The sequence below is a fragment of the Zingiber officinale genome, chromosome 3B (genome assembly GCF_018446385.1).
Source record: "Zingiber officinale cultivar Zhangliang chromosome 3B, Zo_v1.1, whole genome shotgun sequence".
NCBI classification, from domain to species: domain Eukaryota; kingdom Viridiplantae; phylum Streptophyta; class Magnoliopsida; order Zingiberales; family Zingiberaceae; genus Zingiber; species Zingiber officinale.
The window spans coordinates 50,734,037-50,749,943 of NC_055991.1; the positions used below are offsets into that span (position 1 = coordinate 50,734,037).

At 36.5% G+C, this 15,907-nt stretch overlaps 1 protein-coding gene across 1 annotated transcript in view; it reads left to right on the forward strand.

Annotated features, from left to right (window-relative positions):
- The window catches only part of LOC121968283 (NAD-dependent malic enzyme 59 kDa isoform, mitochondrial-like), a 43,689-nt gene that overhangs the window by 24,806 nt on the left and 2,976 nt on the right, over window positions 1–15,907 (forward strand). Inside the window, exons 7-15 of the mRNA XM_042518722.1 lie at window positions 9,713–9,816; window positions 9,898–9,981; window positions 10,265–10,371; window positions 11,111–11,213; window positions 13,249–13,362; window positions 13,822–13,887; window positions 14,095–14,167; window positions 14,242–14,328; window positions 14,410–14,464. Coding sequence (XP_042374656.1) covers window positions 9,713–9,816; window positions 9,898–9,981; window positions 10,265–10,371; window positions 11,111–11,213; window positions 13,249–13,362; window positions 13,822–13,887; window positions 14,095–14,167; window positions 14,242–14,328; window positions 14,410–14,464 — 793 coding nt within the window. The remainder of the gene's footprint in view (window positions 1–9,712; window positions 9,817–9,897; window positions 9,982–10,264; window positions 10,372–11,110; window positions 11,214–13,248; window positions 13,363–13,821; window positions 13,888–14,094; window positions 14,168–14,241; window positions 14,329–14,409; window positions 14,465–15,907) is intronic.

Here is a 15,907-nt window from a genome sequence, read left to right on the forward strand (position 1 = left end):
CTCGACGAGTGCGGGTCTTGAAGTAGGAGTCGATGAAGGCTCTTAACCAAGTAAAATTGGTTTGTGTTAGCGTTGTGTCTTTTATTTTTATGCTGCGTACTCAATTTAATAATGAATTTTTTTTAACAATTATTATTCACCCCCCTTCTATCGAACTCTACGATCCAACAGTCATAGATCTATCAAATGGTCTATTAGCCAATGAAAACCATGCTCTGTAGATAGATCTAAGCTATTTTGATGTGGAGAAGGGAGTTTGATTAAAGAAGATCCTGCAGACTGAGAATGGATTTGAGATGAACTTTGCTATGCCTGAGCTGCATTTACCGGATGATGGATTAGGGATTGAGTTATATAGGGCTGAATAAGGCAACAACTAGTCTTTGCAGGCATATATTGGTCGAGGTGTTTAACTCCTTCATGGTTGCATTAATTTTTGTAGAAGGTTCCATCAAAGAAAAATTTCAAGTGTACACAATAGTCAAGAGATTTGAGTACAAGATGTGGATTCCAAAGCTTATAAGGTTAGGATGAAATACTTAAGAGGATGACTATGAACAGAAGACTAGCTAGAGATCTTGGGGACTTCAAGTTTACAAAATTTTTACCTGATCTTAGTTCCACATGCTCAATGCAATATGCAGAACATAGAGTGCTCCTTGGTCTTTATTGCTTCACTAGTTAAGAGCCTATTTCTTTCTACTCAGCAATATAAATCTAGTATAGCAATACAAACCTGGTATGATCTAGAGAGAGAAGCAGTGTTGCACGGATACGGATACGGGTATCGTATTGGATACGACACGGATACGGGGATACGAAAAATTTTAAAAATATAGGACACGATACGGCTAGGATACGACGATTATTAAAAAAATAAAAAATATTATATATATATATATCGTATTAAAAATTAAAAATCCTATAATAGAAAATCATGTTCATATTAGATCAACCATAATATCCATTACAAACAAAAAGTAAACATAACAAAATGCAATACACCAAATACATCTTAAATAAACAAGTAAAACTGTAAAAAAAAATCAAACATCCATATCGTGCAGAAATAACAATTAAGAAATAAGAAGCAACGCAAGGGACTGGGGAGCCTATTGTTAAACTTACCAGAAATCGTACCAAAATCAAAAACAAATTCGTGATCTCAAAAGAAAAAACAAAAAACTAAACTTACCACTTTACCAGAAAGAGGGCACTGGGCAGAAAGAGGGCAGCGACGGGAGACAGTGGGCTGTTGCGAGCAGCGACGGGAGACGGTGAGCAGCGCCGGGCTGCTGCTAGCTTCTGCGAGGGCTGCTGTTGAGCAGGCGACGGCGCGACGCCTGGCTTTTGCAAGCAGTGGAGCTGTGGCGGACTTCTTCGAGCAGCAACAGGCGACGCGTCGAAAGCACAGGGGAGATGGTCGCGTCTCGCGGCGTGAAACAATTTGTCGCGATGGAGAAAAGGAATCGGGAGTGGGGAGAGTAATTTAGGGTTTTTTTTTTCATTTTAATAAGTAGTCCTCATAATTTTATTATTTTTCATTTTTACCCTCGAAATTTTTAATTTTGTTACAATTGTGCCCAAACGTGTCTCATCCGTGTCCTAGCCGTGTCTGGCTGGTCAAACTTGGAAAAAGTCAACGACACGGTTTTTGCCGTGTCCGACACGCGTATTTGCGTGTCGTGTCCGTGTCCGTGTCGTGTCCGTGTCCGACACACCCAAAAATTTTTTTTTAGGGGTGTCCGTGCTACATAGGAGAGAAGCAATCCAAATTTTGGATTCATGTTTTATACAAAAAGACACACCTTGCTTAGATAAAGCACTAACAAAGGTTTGATGAGTCTATGACAAAGCCTACAATAATCTTCCTGGGTACTTAAGGGAGCTAAGACATTGGCAATGACACCTTTTGAGACTTGCAAACAAACTTTGCATATCAATTTTAATGGTTATAGGATTTTAGAGCTTGGAACCACGTATTCTCCTAATCCCAATGTTAAAGCTCTAACAGTGACATATACTATATGGTTCTAATCCTTGTAAGCTGTCTTTTCAACTTCTCAACATGGGTACTACTGTTATCAACTTTCAAACAATATGATCAACATTACAAGAGATCATATAACATTGGGATATTAGGCTGCAGTGAGAAGAACCTATACTTGATAATCTCTCCAAAGCTTAAATTAGCTTAGTTAGACTATGTTACAATTTAGGAGCATTCCAATAACAGAAGCATAGTTCAAAATCTGTGATATTTAGTGGAAGGTTGGGTTGTCAAGTATCTTGGCAAAAGTACTTGAGAAACCTCTACTACTCAAATTAGTTCAATAAGATTAAAACATTCAGTAAAACTAAGACCAGACTATCATTCAGGAGCATTCCAAGAACACAACCATAGTTTCCAGTATTTGCGATGTGAATAGTAGAGGGTCATCCTTTGGTTGAAAAAAATCTAATGTCCATCCAATTCTCAAATTAACTCAGATAAAAAGGAACACAAGTAGGGTGTTCATCCAATAACATGAGTTGAGCTTAGATTGTTTATGTTCAAGCTTGTTCATTTTCTTGTAGAACTTATTTGTTCATGCTTGTTTATTAAAAATCTTAATGAGCCCAACTAACTGTTAGGACCTTCGGATGGCTAGAGAGGGGGGGGGGGTGTGAATAGCCTCCACTAAAACTCAATTAATTCCTCACAAAAATTTGTTAGCACAGCGGAAATAAACAAAAAGAAAACTGATGCAAGGAAAAGAAACAACCCACCACTAACACAACAAGGATGTACGAGGTTCGGGGATAACTTGCCCCTACTCCTCGGCGTGTCCGTAAGGTGGACGATCCCTTGATCTTTCGGTAGATCACACCCCGGATAAATTCCGGCTAAGTATTTCTCCTTCTCGGTGGAGTAACCTCTCTACAAAGTCTCAGAAAAGATTTGAAAATGAAGCACAAGACTTACAGAGTTTAGTGGCTAAAAAGAATGAACAATCAACTTACAGCCACGATGAAAAGCAAAGCGCAAAGACAGAAGGTTCCTCAGCCAAGAGCTCAAACACACAACCCCTTGCTTGATCGACAGAGAGTTTTTCAAAATCCTTGTTACAAAACCTCTCTTCTTCCTTCTTCTTATTCCTCTGCTTTCTCACTGTCTTCAGCCAGAGCCGAATCACTGTCACCTGTATCGAATCACTGCGACCAACTCAGGCATCGCCAATCACTCTTCCTCCTCATCTGGTTCTCTGAACTCACACCAATACCATCCATGGTCTTCACTGGTGTCTCTGAGCTCGAACCAATAAGCAAGAGTCAAGCTGTTGCCAACTGATCGCAGCCAGTGAACATTGACGCTCCAATTGCACAATTTGCAGCGAAACACAGCAGAAAGATCACTTGGTCTTATTCTTCTGATGGAGCTTAATTTGAATTCGAGCATTGGCACGACACCTGCAATCTGTAACTCAAAAAGCTTATAGCAGATGGTTAGTTCAGATGAATCAGAAATCGTAGAGAAACAACAGAAGACGAACGACATCGTTGTGGATCGGTCAACAGACCGATCCATAACCCTCTGGACCGATCAGGAGACATCCTGATCGGTCTGGGATGATGCTGATCGGTCTGTGGACCGATCAGCCTATAGGTGGATCGATCCACAGACCGATCCGCCTATTGTTCTAAATCGCATTGCTTCTTACTGACCGGTCACCAGACCGATCAGATAACCCACAGAGAGGTACTGTGTGGTTACTGATCGGTCACGAGACCGATCAGATAACCCACGAAAGTTTCGCTGACCGATCCAGGAGGATCAGATAGCATAGTATCGTCTGGATCGGTCGACGGACCGATCCAGAAGCCTGGTACACTACTGGATCGGTCAGCAGACCGATCCAATGCCTCTGATTTCCTGATACCAAACCCGAGATGCTGAGAATGAGCTACCGAGCCCTCTCGGCCTAGTCCGGAGAACGAGCTACCGAGCCCTCTCCGACTCCATCGTCCGGTCGAGAGAACACTGAGCCCTCTCGGACCTAGTCCGGAGAACGAGGTGCCGAGCCCTCTCCGACTTCGTCCGGTCCGGAGAACGAGCCCTCTCGGTCCGGAGAACGAGCTACAGAGCCCCCTAGTCCGGAGAACGAGGTGCCGAGCCCTCTCCGACTTCGTCCGATCCAGAGAACGAGCTACCGCGCCTAGTCCGGAGAACGAACTGCCGAGCCCTCTCCGACTTCGTCCGGTCCAGAGAACGAGCTACCGAGCCCTCTCTGACCTAGTCCGGAGAACAAGCTACCGAGCCCTCTCCGACTTCGCGTGCCAAGTGTCCGTACTTGGACTTTTCCTCTCCACATGATCAACCTTGATCATTAATCAGTCTGAGTTTAATTAATATCTGATACAAACTTAAATCAGTGTCAACATCAAAACAGCAGCCAGGTCAGACTGTATCAACAATCTCCCCCTTTTTGTTGTTTGACAACACAATTTAAGTTTAGATCAGAAATGTTCATATTTCCCTAATTTTAGGAGAATCAAGATCCTCCCCCTAAGACAGATACAATACCATAATTTTTTATATATATATATATATATATATATATATATATATATATATATATATATAATATTTATATATATATTTTTAATTTTTTTAACAATTAATTTTTTAGAATTATTTATAAAATTCTAAAATTATTATAAAATTTCAAAATTATTTTAAATATTTTTACAAAATTTTAATCTATTTTAATTTATAAAAATAATTTAAACTTTGTTTTTAAAATTATTTTAAATTATCTATTTTTTACTTTATTTTTTTTTAATTTTAATAAAAATAATAACAATATAAAGTTATATATTATAATTATATCAATTAATTAACCGTTTCTTTAATTAATTATTAATTTATATAATATATAATTATAATTTATATAATAATTAATTAGAAATTATAAATTATATAAAAACATAATGATTTTATTTAAAAGTTTTAATAAACCCTAATTTTTTCTAACTTCGCGATTTTTTTTCACTCGTCGCCACAGCTGCCGCCTCACCGCAGCAGCCTCACTGTCGCTGCCTCGTCACCGCCACCTCGTCGCCTCCCCGCCTCCCCGCTTCGTCGCTGCCTCGCCAAGCTTTCACTGATGATTCGAGGTAGGTCTTCATCCCCCAAATTGATTCCTTTTTCTTCTTTCTTCTTCCTTCCTTCTGTTGCGTGCGCATGACACACGCAAAATTGTTGTGCTACGGTGCCGGTGTTGGTCCCGCGTTGGGACGATAAAAACCGCCCGTTTCGGGCGGCACGACTCGAGATTTCATTTACTGATTCTCCCTAATACAACAAACAACACATACTACCATAGCATGGCGTCCAACATCCAAAAATTTGGTCCTGGTATTCAACCTCCAACTGCATATGAAATTGCCGGTCCATATTTAGATGAACAAGTGAAGGAGATAAAAGACTTGGATCCTCTCATGCAAGAAGCAATGGAGCTTATATGGGGTTACGTTAATGTGTGATGGCTGGATAGGACCTACACGGACGAGCATTATCAACTTTCTACTATACTGCAATAGAAAGGTGATATTTCATAAATCTATTAATGCAACTACATACTATCATGATGCACCCTACATATATCGTTTAATGGATAGTGTAGTTCAAGAGATAGGTGCAAAACATATAGTACAAATGATTACAAATAATAGTGCCAACTTTAAGAGGGATGGAGAGTTATTGGAGTAAAAGTATCAAACATTATTTTGGACATCATGCGCAGCACGCTATATCGATTTGATGATAGAAGATATCGGTAAGCTCGATATAGTGAAGAAGGTAGTGAAAAAAGGTCAATCTTTAACAAAATTTCTCTATAATCATCATTGGGTTCATGGATTAATGAGCAAATTTATTAATGAGGAGATTCTACAACTAGGAGCGATTATATTTGTCACTCACTTTCTCCTGTTAAAATCGTTGAATCAGCAAAAAGTCGGATTGAAGGTCATGTTCTTCTGAGGATTGAGAAACCTCTCAATATTCTAACACGACTAAAGGTAAGAGAGGTAAGAGAGGTGCAAAAAATTATTATATCTGTCAGATTTTGGGACTATATCGCAGATATTCTTATAGCAGTAGAACCATTGTACGTTGTTCTACTTAAAGTCGATATGGACAAGAAGCCACAAATGAGCAATGTTTATCGCCTAATTCACGAAGCAAAAGAGGAAATTAAGAGGCGTCTATAATCACCAACCAAATATCAACATTACATTGATATAATCACTACAAGATGGGACGATCAAATGGGAAAATATATTCATTTGGTCGGTACGTATTTTTTAATGATAATTTTTTTTTAATATTATTATTAATAATTATATATGTTTAATTATTGTAGTTATTATCTCAATCCGGCATATCAATACCATAATAAGATTAACACAAATGATGATTTATTAGTGGCATTCAGACATGGAATATCAAGACTACATACAAATAGAGAATCAATTGCTGAGACTATTAATGAAAGTTGATTATTTCGAGAGGTATATGGTTCTTTTAGCGACCCTATTGCATTGTCATATGCAGATATAAAATCGATGCAAGTAAATATAGTAAAAATTATTACTAATTATTGTCAACAAATATAAATACTATTTTAATTTTGTTCTTATTTATCTTACAATTGAGTGGTGGTTACAATATAGAGGATCAACTCCAAATTTGAAAAAGATCGCAGTACGAATTCTCTCACAAACAATATCTTCTAGTGGTTGTGAAAGAAATTGGTCAACTTTCTCCCTCGTTCATACAAAAGTACGAAATCGTCTTTCTTATCGTCGCTTGGAGAAGATGGTTTACATTCATTATAATATGAGTCTTCAACTAAGAGCAATACCAAAAGAGAATGAAGAACAAGAGTCGGGTGATGTAGACCCATTTGATATTGGATTTGTCCAAACTGAGAATGATCGCGTATGACTCCACTATCGCGTCCAATCATATTGCAATGTAAACATTGCCAATGAAATCAATTTTCTAATCAACGTGCGTGTCTCTAAGCTGGATCATAAGATTGTTATTTTTGGTGTTATTATCTATGCATTATCAAAAATTAAGAAAAATACAGAATACATATTTCCAAGTAATGGTCATCATTTTATAACGTCAAAAATATATTTACCATCGGAATTTTATATATAATAATTATATAAATTAAATATTTATTCATCTAATTAATTTTTAATTTAAATAATATATATTTTAAATAGTAAAAAAATCAGAATAATAAAAAAATATATAAAAATATAAATATAATTTATTAAAAAATTAGAATTTTTTAAGATTTTTAAATGAAATTTAAAATAATATAAAAATATGAAAATATAAATCTGAATTTTATAATATTTTAATAATTTTTTTTTAAACAATTACTCGGGTTTTAGGGCTTCCGATGAGTCACGTTGCGGAGGCTTCTAACGGCGTCGGACGACGTCAGGGAGGTTTTCGTCGGGGACGGAAGGTGTCAGGAAAGCTTTCAGCGGACCCAGAAGGTGTTGGGGAGGCTTCCAACGCCGAGGGAGGTGCCCTGCGACTCTTCCGGCGCCGCCGAAGGCGCCTCGCCTCACGACGCTGGAGCTTCCGGCGATGCTGAAGGCAACGTAAGAGGCTTCCGGCGGTGCCAAAGGCAACACAGGTGGCTTTCGGTAGCACCGGAAGCCTCCCATGACGCCTCCAACGTCACCTGCGAGTTCATGTGCCCGTGTATGAGGCATGGTTAGAGGTGTCCCGACCGTTTGTGAACAAGGAAAATAATACCTGTTCAGAGCTACTCACCGCTGCCTCGCTGCTACTTGCCGCTGTTCGCCACTGTTCGCCTTGCCTCGTAGTCACTCGTTGCTGTTCGCCTAGCCTTGTAATCGCTCGCCACTGTTTGCCTCGCCTCGTAGTCGCTCGCCGTTGTTCTCCTCACCGTTGCTCGTCGCTGTTTGCCTCGCCGTTGCTCGTCGCTGTTCGCCTCGCCTTTGCTCACCGTCGCTCACCGTCGCTCGCCGCTGATCCATCGGTGCTTTCCTCCCCTTCTCTTCTTTATACAAACGATCACGATGAAAGGATTCGATTCGATAGGAATCAAATCCGATTCCTCTATCGCGCATGCCGTCGCAGAAGCACACGCATGATGGCGAAATCTTCGTGCAATAGGTGCCGATTTCGGTCGCCAACGGAATGGTAAACACCGTGTGTGTTGGGTGACACGGCAGGGTATTTCACTCCCTGATCCATACCACTTGAACAGATGCAAGACTATACTCATTTGATAGTCATTGATGATATAATGCTTTGCAACAAGCTTTAAAGTCTTGAGCCATGCCCACAAATGCAAACATATCATGCTAGTGAAAAATTGAAGGTGGAGAGAGTAAGAAAATGAAGGAAAAAAAAAGACTACTACATAGATAGGGGATTACATGCCAAAGTTTTGGTCCATTGGTGAAATGGTAGTCACCATGTCGATTGATACTTGACACGTTTTAGAATGCATCGAAGTATACCAAGACAAGTTTAGATGATTTTTTTTTTCTTGAATGTCGTTTAACTTAGTTTATGTACTTTTACAAATAGACAATTAGATAGTATTATTTCATATTGATACTCGACATGTGTCATAGCTTACATTTAATTCTCTTTCACTTACATGTACTATATCAATTAGTCTAATTTTATTAATTTTTACTTCAATGTGTATCAAAATGAATTCATATAAGCTTTATTTCTATAATGCTAATCCACTTAACTTGGTAATTTATAAAAGTTATAGGAATTATATAATTCATTAGAATATTTGAGAAAGAGCTAAAAGAAATAACAAATGCTATTTGAATTCATCTTAATCATGCCAAGTGTTAGGCATGACATGATACAGAAGACACACGAGAGATTACTTATGCTGATTAATATCAAGAGTCGGTAATTTACTAAAACAAAACACTTAGATTGTGCCACTTGGTATGAGATTTCAAATCATGCTATGGAGTGAAGACGGCAATTTGTTTGCCGAAGAATATTATATATTTTCTTTTTCAAAACTGATGATATGCACAAATATAAAGTTTGCAAAGGTGAAGAAAAGCAATTTATTTGGTTTTCAAAGAAGGAAATTAGGATATATGTATTTTTTTCTGATAAAGTAAATAAAAAAATGAACCAATAAAAGTCTCATATTTACTTGTGAATTGCAAAAATGTCGAATTATTAAGTTCTTACATCTACCTAAAAGAATATAAGAAAAGAGAAAATATTGGTAGGAGCACTTACATAGTGTGTAATCTTGAAATCAAAATGATAATAATTAATCATCAAATATAGATTAGTTGATAGAAGTAAGATTAAGGCTCTAACATCTACTTTAAAATTTAAGAAAAGAGAAATCTGCAGGGTAAATAATTTAGCAAACAATTATAAATATAATGTCACAGTAAATAGTTTATATTTTGCATTTGTTTGTCCAAAATTGTAAATATAGGGAGAAATTAGATGTCTATTGATACTTGCGCTTGTCATAGCCACAAGACAGTGATGATGGCTTGATGGATGCTCCTGTGTTGGTCTATTGGTTGTTCTATTCATTTATATTTCCATAAAGAAGCACACATGTTGATGTATATAAGTATCTTATATTTGACATCTGTATTTTCTTTTTAGATTTAGGATTACGACAATCAAGGCTGGAAGGAGATGAGTATTTGGCTATTGTTGACGAATTTATGGAAGCAGCATTTGCACGCTGGCCGAAGGCAGTAATTCAGGTTTACATTGTCAAATGGCATTTATAATTAATGAATGGTTATATGATTATTTTGTTGCATGATGTGTTTATCTTGTTTCAGTTTGAAGATTTCCAAATGAAGTGGGCTTTTGAAACTCTTCAGCGATATCGTGAAAATTTTTGCATGTTCAATGATGATATACAGGTCTATTTGTATGGCTTCTAGCTTGTATTTTGCTTCCCCTGAGGACATCTCTTGTGTTTCATGAAGTGTTGATTTTGTTTACACATTAATGGTCCATTTATTTGGATGGGATATATGAGAGTGAGGAAATAAAATAACACTAAAGATGCACATAAATGATTGAGTTCCATATGTGATTTTGTGATCGTTTCTCTCTGCCTTCTTGATTTCCCATCCAACTAAACAGACCCTAAAGGGGGTGTTCTAGAAGGCTTCTTTGTGATAAATGCTCTTTCTTCATCAGGGAACTGCTGGTGTTGCACTAGCTGGGTTGCTTGGTTCTGTGAGAGCACAAGGGAGATCTCTAAATGATTTCATGAAGCAGAAGATTGTTGTGGTAGGAGCTGGAAGGTATGCTAAATCTATGATTGTTGCCCTTGTTACATATGAAATAAAATCCACCAAAATTCATGAACACCATTCCTAATCATTCCAATTAGTATGATAAGCTTGTTGAGATGCAACGTATTTCGTGCTCAAAAAAAATTTGTGAATATCCTGTTGTATCAATGCTAATCGTCTATGCAAAATGGCCTGGCTAATGAAAGAGGAATTTTTATTTTTTATTTTCAAGAAGTGCAATAACCGATTTGCTTGTATTCTATATTTGATGCATCAGGGGATGTAGGTAGATCCACATCCACGTTATTCTGTTATAAACATCTGTATGCTAAATTTCTTCTATGGATTCAGGCAAACCATAGTTGATTCTGATTTCTACCTGTAACTTTGTCCAGTTTGGAACTTAATCAGCTAAATGGAATGCTTCTACTTGTTGCTAGTTGTAATTAATGTAGGCTAAATGCCCTAATCATGCCCAAAAGCTGAAGAATTCCCAAACAAGCACCCAAAGTTTGAAATGACCTACTGAACCACATAATCAATCATTTTGATGAATCCAAAATGTGTGTGTGAAAATATCTACACAATGGTATGAGGGAAAGATCACCTAGGGGCTCTTCTATGTCATTTTCAAACATGTGAGCCTTGTTGGGGTATTTTTTAACATGGATCCTATTAAGGAAATTCCCCAATTATGTTTCTAAACCATTTTTTTTTTCTGATTGCTAATGTTTCTTGTGATATTCAGTGCAGGAATAGGTGTGCTCAACATGGCTAAAAAGGCTATTTCTAGAATGTGTGGAAGCAATGAATCTTTTGAGGGAAATCAATTCTGGCTGATTGACAAAGATGTCTGGTTCTCTTCTATTTGCCTCGGAACATCCAACTTGCTTGAAATTTAAAATATATTCAATTGAGTTAGTTTTAGATTATTTTTTTTTTGGGAGCAATAGAAGTGTGGCAATTCGAATTCCAGGTTCCAAAAGGTTAAGGATTCAACAAATATCACCAAACTATGGGATATAAGAAATCTCACATCCATTGATACAAGATTACTATCATATAGTTAGCAAATTAGTTAAACAAACCCAACATGATAATTCAATGAGTTCAGCAGAAATTGGCTGGGAGCAATGGATTTCATTCTGGGTTCCCAAACACGAGATGCAGTTTACATTATTTAATATTGGTTTCTATTAGAAATGCCATTCTTTTTGAAATTGGTTCCTAAGTCTGTTTAGAATTTTATTAATGAGGTTTCACTTAGGAATTAAATCCTGAGCCTATGCAAATTTTTTTCTTTGTTTGGACTGATTGGATGTCATGCTAAATCTTATGTGACTCAAAATATGGGTTTGCTCAAGTTTCTTCTACCAATTTGAACCTGCTCAGTCTCTCTCATGTCAATTCTACAATAGTTGGTTCACCTGCATTAACTATTATTTATGAATTTTAGGTATATTTGCCTCAATTCTGAATGAAAAGGAGAAAATATAATCCATCTTGTTAGTTGGAGCAACTCTTACTACTAATAAAATGAATTTTGTGCACTATGAGTACGGCTTTTATGTTGAGATTGTCTAAAGCTTAGTGTACATCTGCAGAATCACAACTCAAATACTCTCATGATATCCGGTACTAGACTACTGGAAGGTCATGTCACATGTATTTTTGCTTTGGAGAATCATGATTTACCTGTACAAGTGATACTAGTATGGTTTGATGCAATTTCGTTATGCCAAGTCTCTATTAGTAAAGTAGGTTTACATTTTGACTTTGTAAGCATTTTTGGTGCAACTGGAGTGATGCATGAATTGTTAGAATGGTACATTTTGTTGGCATAAGTCAAGAATTTTTTCCATTCCAGTATGCGAGATCTTAGTTATGGCATGCAAACCACTTTATCTAGAAGGTGTTTTGCCAGTTGCCATTAAGAAGTGGATACATTCTTGCCATCATAGCTCAATTGGAAACAGATGCAAAAGGTGAGCTACATCTTCTCTCAAAATCCCTTTGGTGGTAGAACAAGAATCCCCTTCCTGTGTATTGTTTGGAAAATGGATAGTTACACAGAGGTAGAGAGATTTCAGTGGTCCACTCCAATAAAAAGGGCAGCCCGGTGCACGAAGCTCCCGCTATGCGGGGTCCGGAGAAGGATCCATTGTACGCAGCCTTACCTTACTTTTTGCAAGAGGCTGTTTCCAGGATTCGAACCCGTGACCCTTTGGTCACAAAGCAACAACTTTACCGTTGCGCCAAGGCTCCCCTCCTGGTCCACTCTAGTAGAGAGTCACAATTAGAAGTAAATGAACTTGTGCCTTGCAGCTAAAATAGTCATTGTATGAAGCAATATAGGGTTCTGTATCTGGCAATACAGCTTGATACAAACAGATTCAACTAGAATTCACTGGGTTGAGTTGGTATTAGTCGTGATTTTCTTTGCTTACTTTCTGCAATCATTTGTTCAGGATGATTTTGGCTTCTCATGAATCTCATCCACTTTTTTCTTTGTCTCTTCTCACAAGATCATTATTATTTCTCAAAATTCTCTACCGCTTAGCTGCCTATATGTACAATGGCTGTCGTACATAAATTTTTATCATAGATCTGAATCAAATTGCTTTAAGTATCTGTGCATATTATAATTATTTTTGCACAATCTTTTTACAATATTTTCCATTGGGTAAGCCTTTCCTCCCTTATTTGTTTGGCTCTTTCTCCCACCAGGATTATTATATTTTACTCCACAAATGTGATGCAAAGAGACCACAAATTAGTATTAAATTAACTATCCTTTACATATTCATCAACCAAGGTTCTAACAATTTATTGGCCAATTTTGATTTTTCTTATATTTAATGGTCTTCCCTAAATTATTATGTGCAGGGTCTTATTACAAAGGAGAGGAAAGACATTGACCCTGCAGCTGCTCCATTTGCTTGTGGCTATGGTTCAGAGGAAGTCAAAGGACTTAAAGAGGGTGCTAGTCTGCTAGAAGTAGTAAGTATTTATTGGAACTCCTCTTTGTAAGCTGGATTATCAGATTAGATGCATGATGCTTCATAATTTCTTTGAGCAGTAATGTAATTCTCTCAAGTTTTTTTTTCCCATCAATGTGTAACTTATTGGTTTTTCTGGTGGTTAACTACTAAATGTATCCAGTACTCTTAGGTGTTAACAGATATATTCTTGCCTTCTAATTCCAACAAGATTTTCATTTCCTATTCAATTTTATAACAAATTTACCATCTATTAACTCTTCCATCTGCTTTCTCTTAAATGAATAGCATCCAATATTATGAAGTGAATCCTAATCATTTGGTGATAGAAAAATTTAAAATCAAATGTGATTAGAATTAGATTTCTTGAAAAACTGGAAGATTAATACTTGTTTTAGTAATTAACTTTTTCTTACATACAATAGCCACTCAGTGACAACAATTGTCATGTGTATCATAGGTAAAAAAAGTGAAGCCCCATGTGCTTCTAGGATTGTCGGGAGTTGGCGGTATCTTCAATAAGGAGGTATGTTGAACTTTTCCTACAAATGCACTCAATGGTTTTATACAATATAATTATATTTCTATTGTTGCATGGCGTTGACTATCATCAAGTTTATGAGTTTTTTGTTATTGAGTGAACTAAATTTTTCATGTCCTTAGGTTCCTTTGTGCCATATTATCACAAAGATTTGTCTTTAGTGACATCTATCTGATCCATACCTTTCTATAGGTGCTTAGGGCCATGAAGCACTCTGATTCCTGTCGCCCTGCAATATTTGCTATGTCAAATCCCACAAAGAATGGTATTTTCACCGTACTTTACATTTGACAGATAGTTCTTGGTATATGTTCAAAAGCATGTCATTTTTTTTTGTAGCTGAGTGCACTCCTAAGGATGCATTCAAATATGCTGGCGAAAACATAATTTTTGCTAGTGGAAGCCCTTTTGAAAATGTAGATTTAGGTAAAAACTCTCTTCTCATCAAAATTATGTATTTTACTTTTTGAAGTGTTGGTTCTTGATGTTTTCATCTCCTATTTTCAGGAAATGGGAAAGTAGGTTATGTCAACCAAGCAAACAACATGTATCTGTTCCCTGGGTACGAGTTTCTTTCATGTAGCTCATATTTCATTAGTGTTAAAAATTGGGAAATATTTAGGACTCTTCCCTTAGGTAGGCCCCTCTACTTTGGAATTATTATATATTTGCACACTTGAAGTTGGTATGTGTATAATTGTCTCATTCTATATTTACAATTTTGTCTCAACACTCCCCTTAAATCGATTCAAAAATATTGTAAAAGTGAACTTATTATGAATATACCTAATTCTAATTATGGACCACTTGAAGTTGGCAAACAAATTAGTGACCATTAAAATTAATAAAAGAGACGAGCCTCCTTGGACTGAAAGATAGGATTGGAAGCAGTTTGCATAACAACTTGATTATCATAAGACCATTGAGATATACTTCACCTTTACACTCGGTCTAATCACAACTATTTTCTTTTTTTCTCCTATAAGATATCAAGTTGCCTGCAACAAGAAAATGATATACTTTATCATAATCTATGAGAGAGCCTACCTAATCATACCCCATAATTTATAGATGACCACGATCATAGTGTATGAGAAACTATTCTAGAGCATTCTTGACATATGATAGAATTGTTAAGGCTACTTTCTAATAATAGTCATGACATGGAGTGTCAAGAAATTAACTAATTACACTTAACTATAAAAATAAAATATTTGACTTGTTGATTGGAAGACAATTTAACTCCTCGATTAGTCTCTTATACTTCCTTGGGTCAAATAATAATTCCCTTTGTCCTAGAATTGGCTTGATATTAGGATCTAGTGAGGTATCAATTGACTTTGGTCTTGATGTACTTGCCTTTTTGAACATATCAAGCACATATTACCATTGAGAGATATTGATCTCTCCCTAACCTAGCAATCTTTATGCTAACAAAATCCTTCAAGGTGTCAATGCCTTTATTTGAAAGTAATAACAAAATTATGCATTTAGTCGTGGTCTATACAATAATCACTCATAATAACATTTACATAAATGATAAGAATATGATTTCCACAATGAATAGTATAGTAATAGTGATCTGACATACTTTTGATCAAGGTTTGAAATCTCAAACTATGTTAAGAGTCTTGATATCGTACATGCATGTCGATATGATGTTAATGACAAATTGGAGGTGAGAGGAAGGAGATGAAGAGTAAGAAGAAGAGAAAGAATAAGAGAAGACAACTTATACCTAAGATCAAACTTTAAAATAACATTCCATGTTACACTCTTTGTCGATCTCGAATGGTACAAATTTTGATACTGTATTGTGCAGACAAAAGCAACAAAAAAAATTACTCCAATTCATCTTAGTATGTGTTTAAGGCTTTTAGCATGCCAAGCATAGGCGTCATTAGAGAAATTACTAGTGTTGATTGATATTGAGTTTTAGGAGAATGATATGTTTCAACATGTTGTTTGATATGGTATGATATTTCAAATCATGCCCTTGGAGATT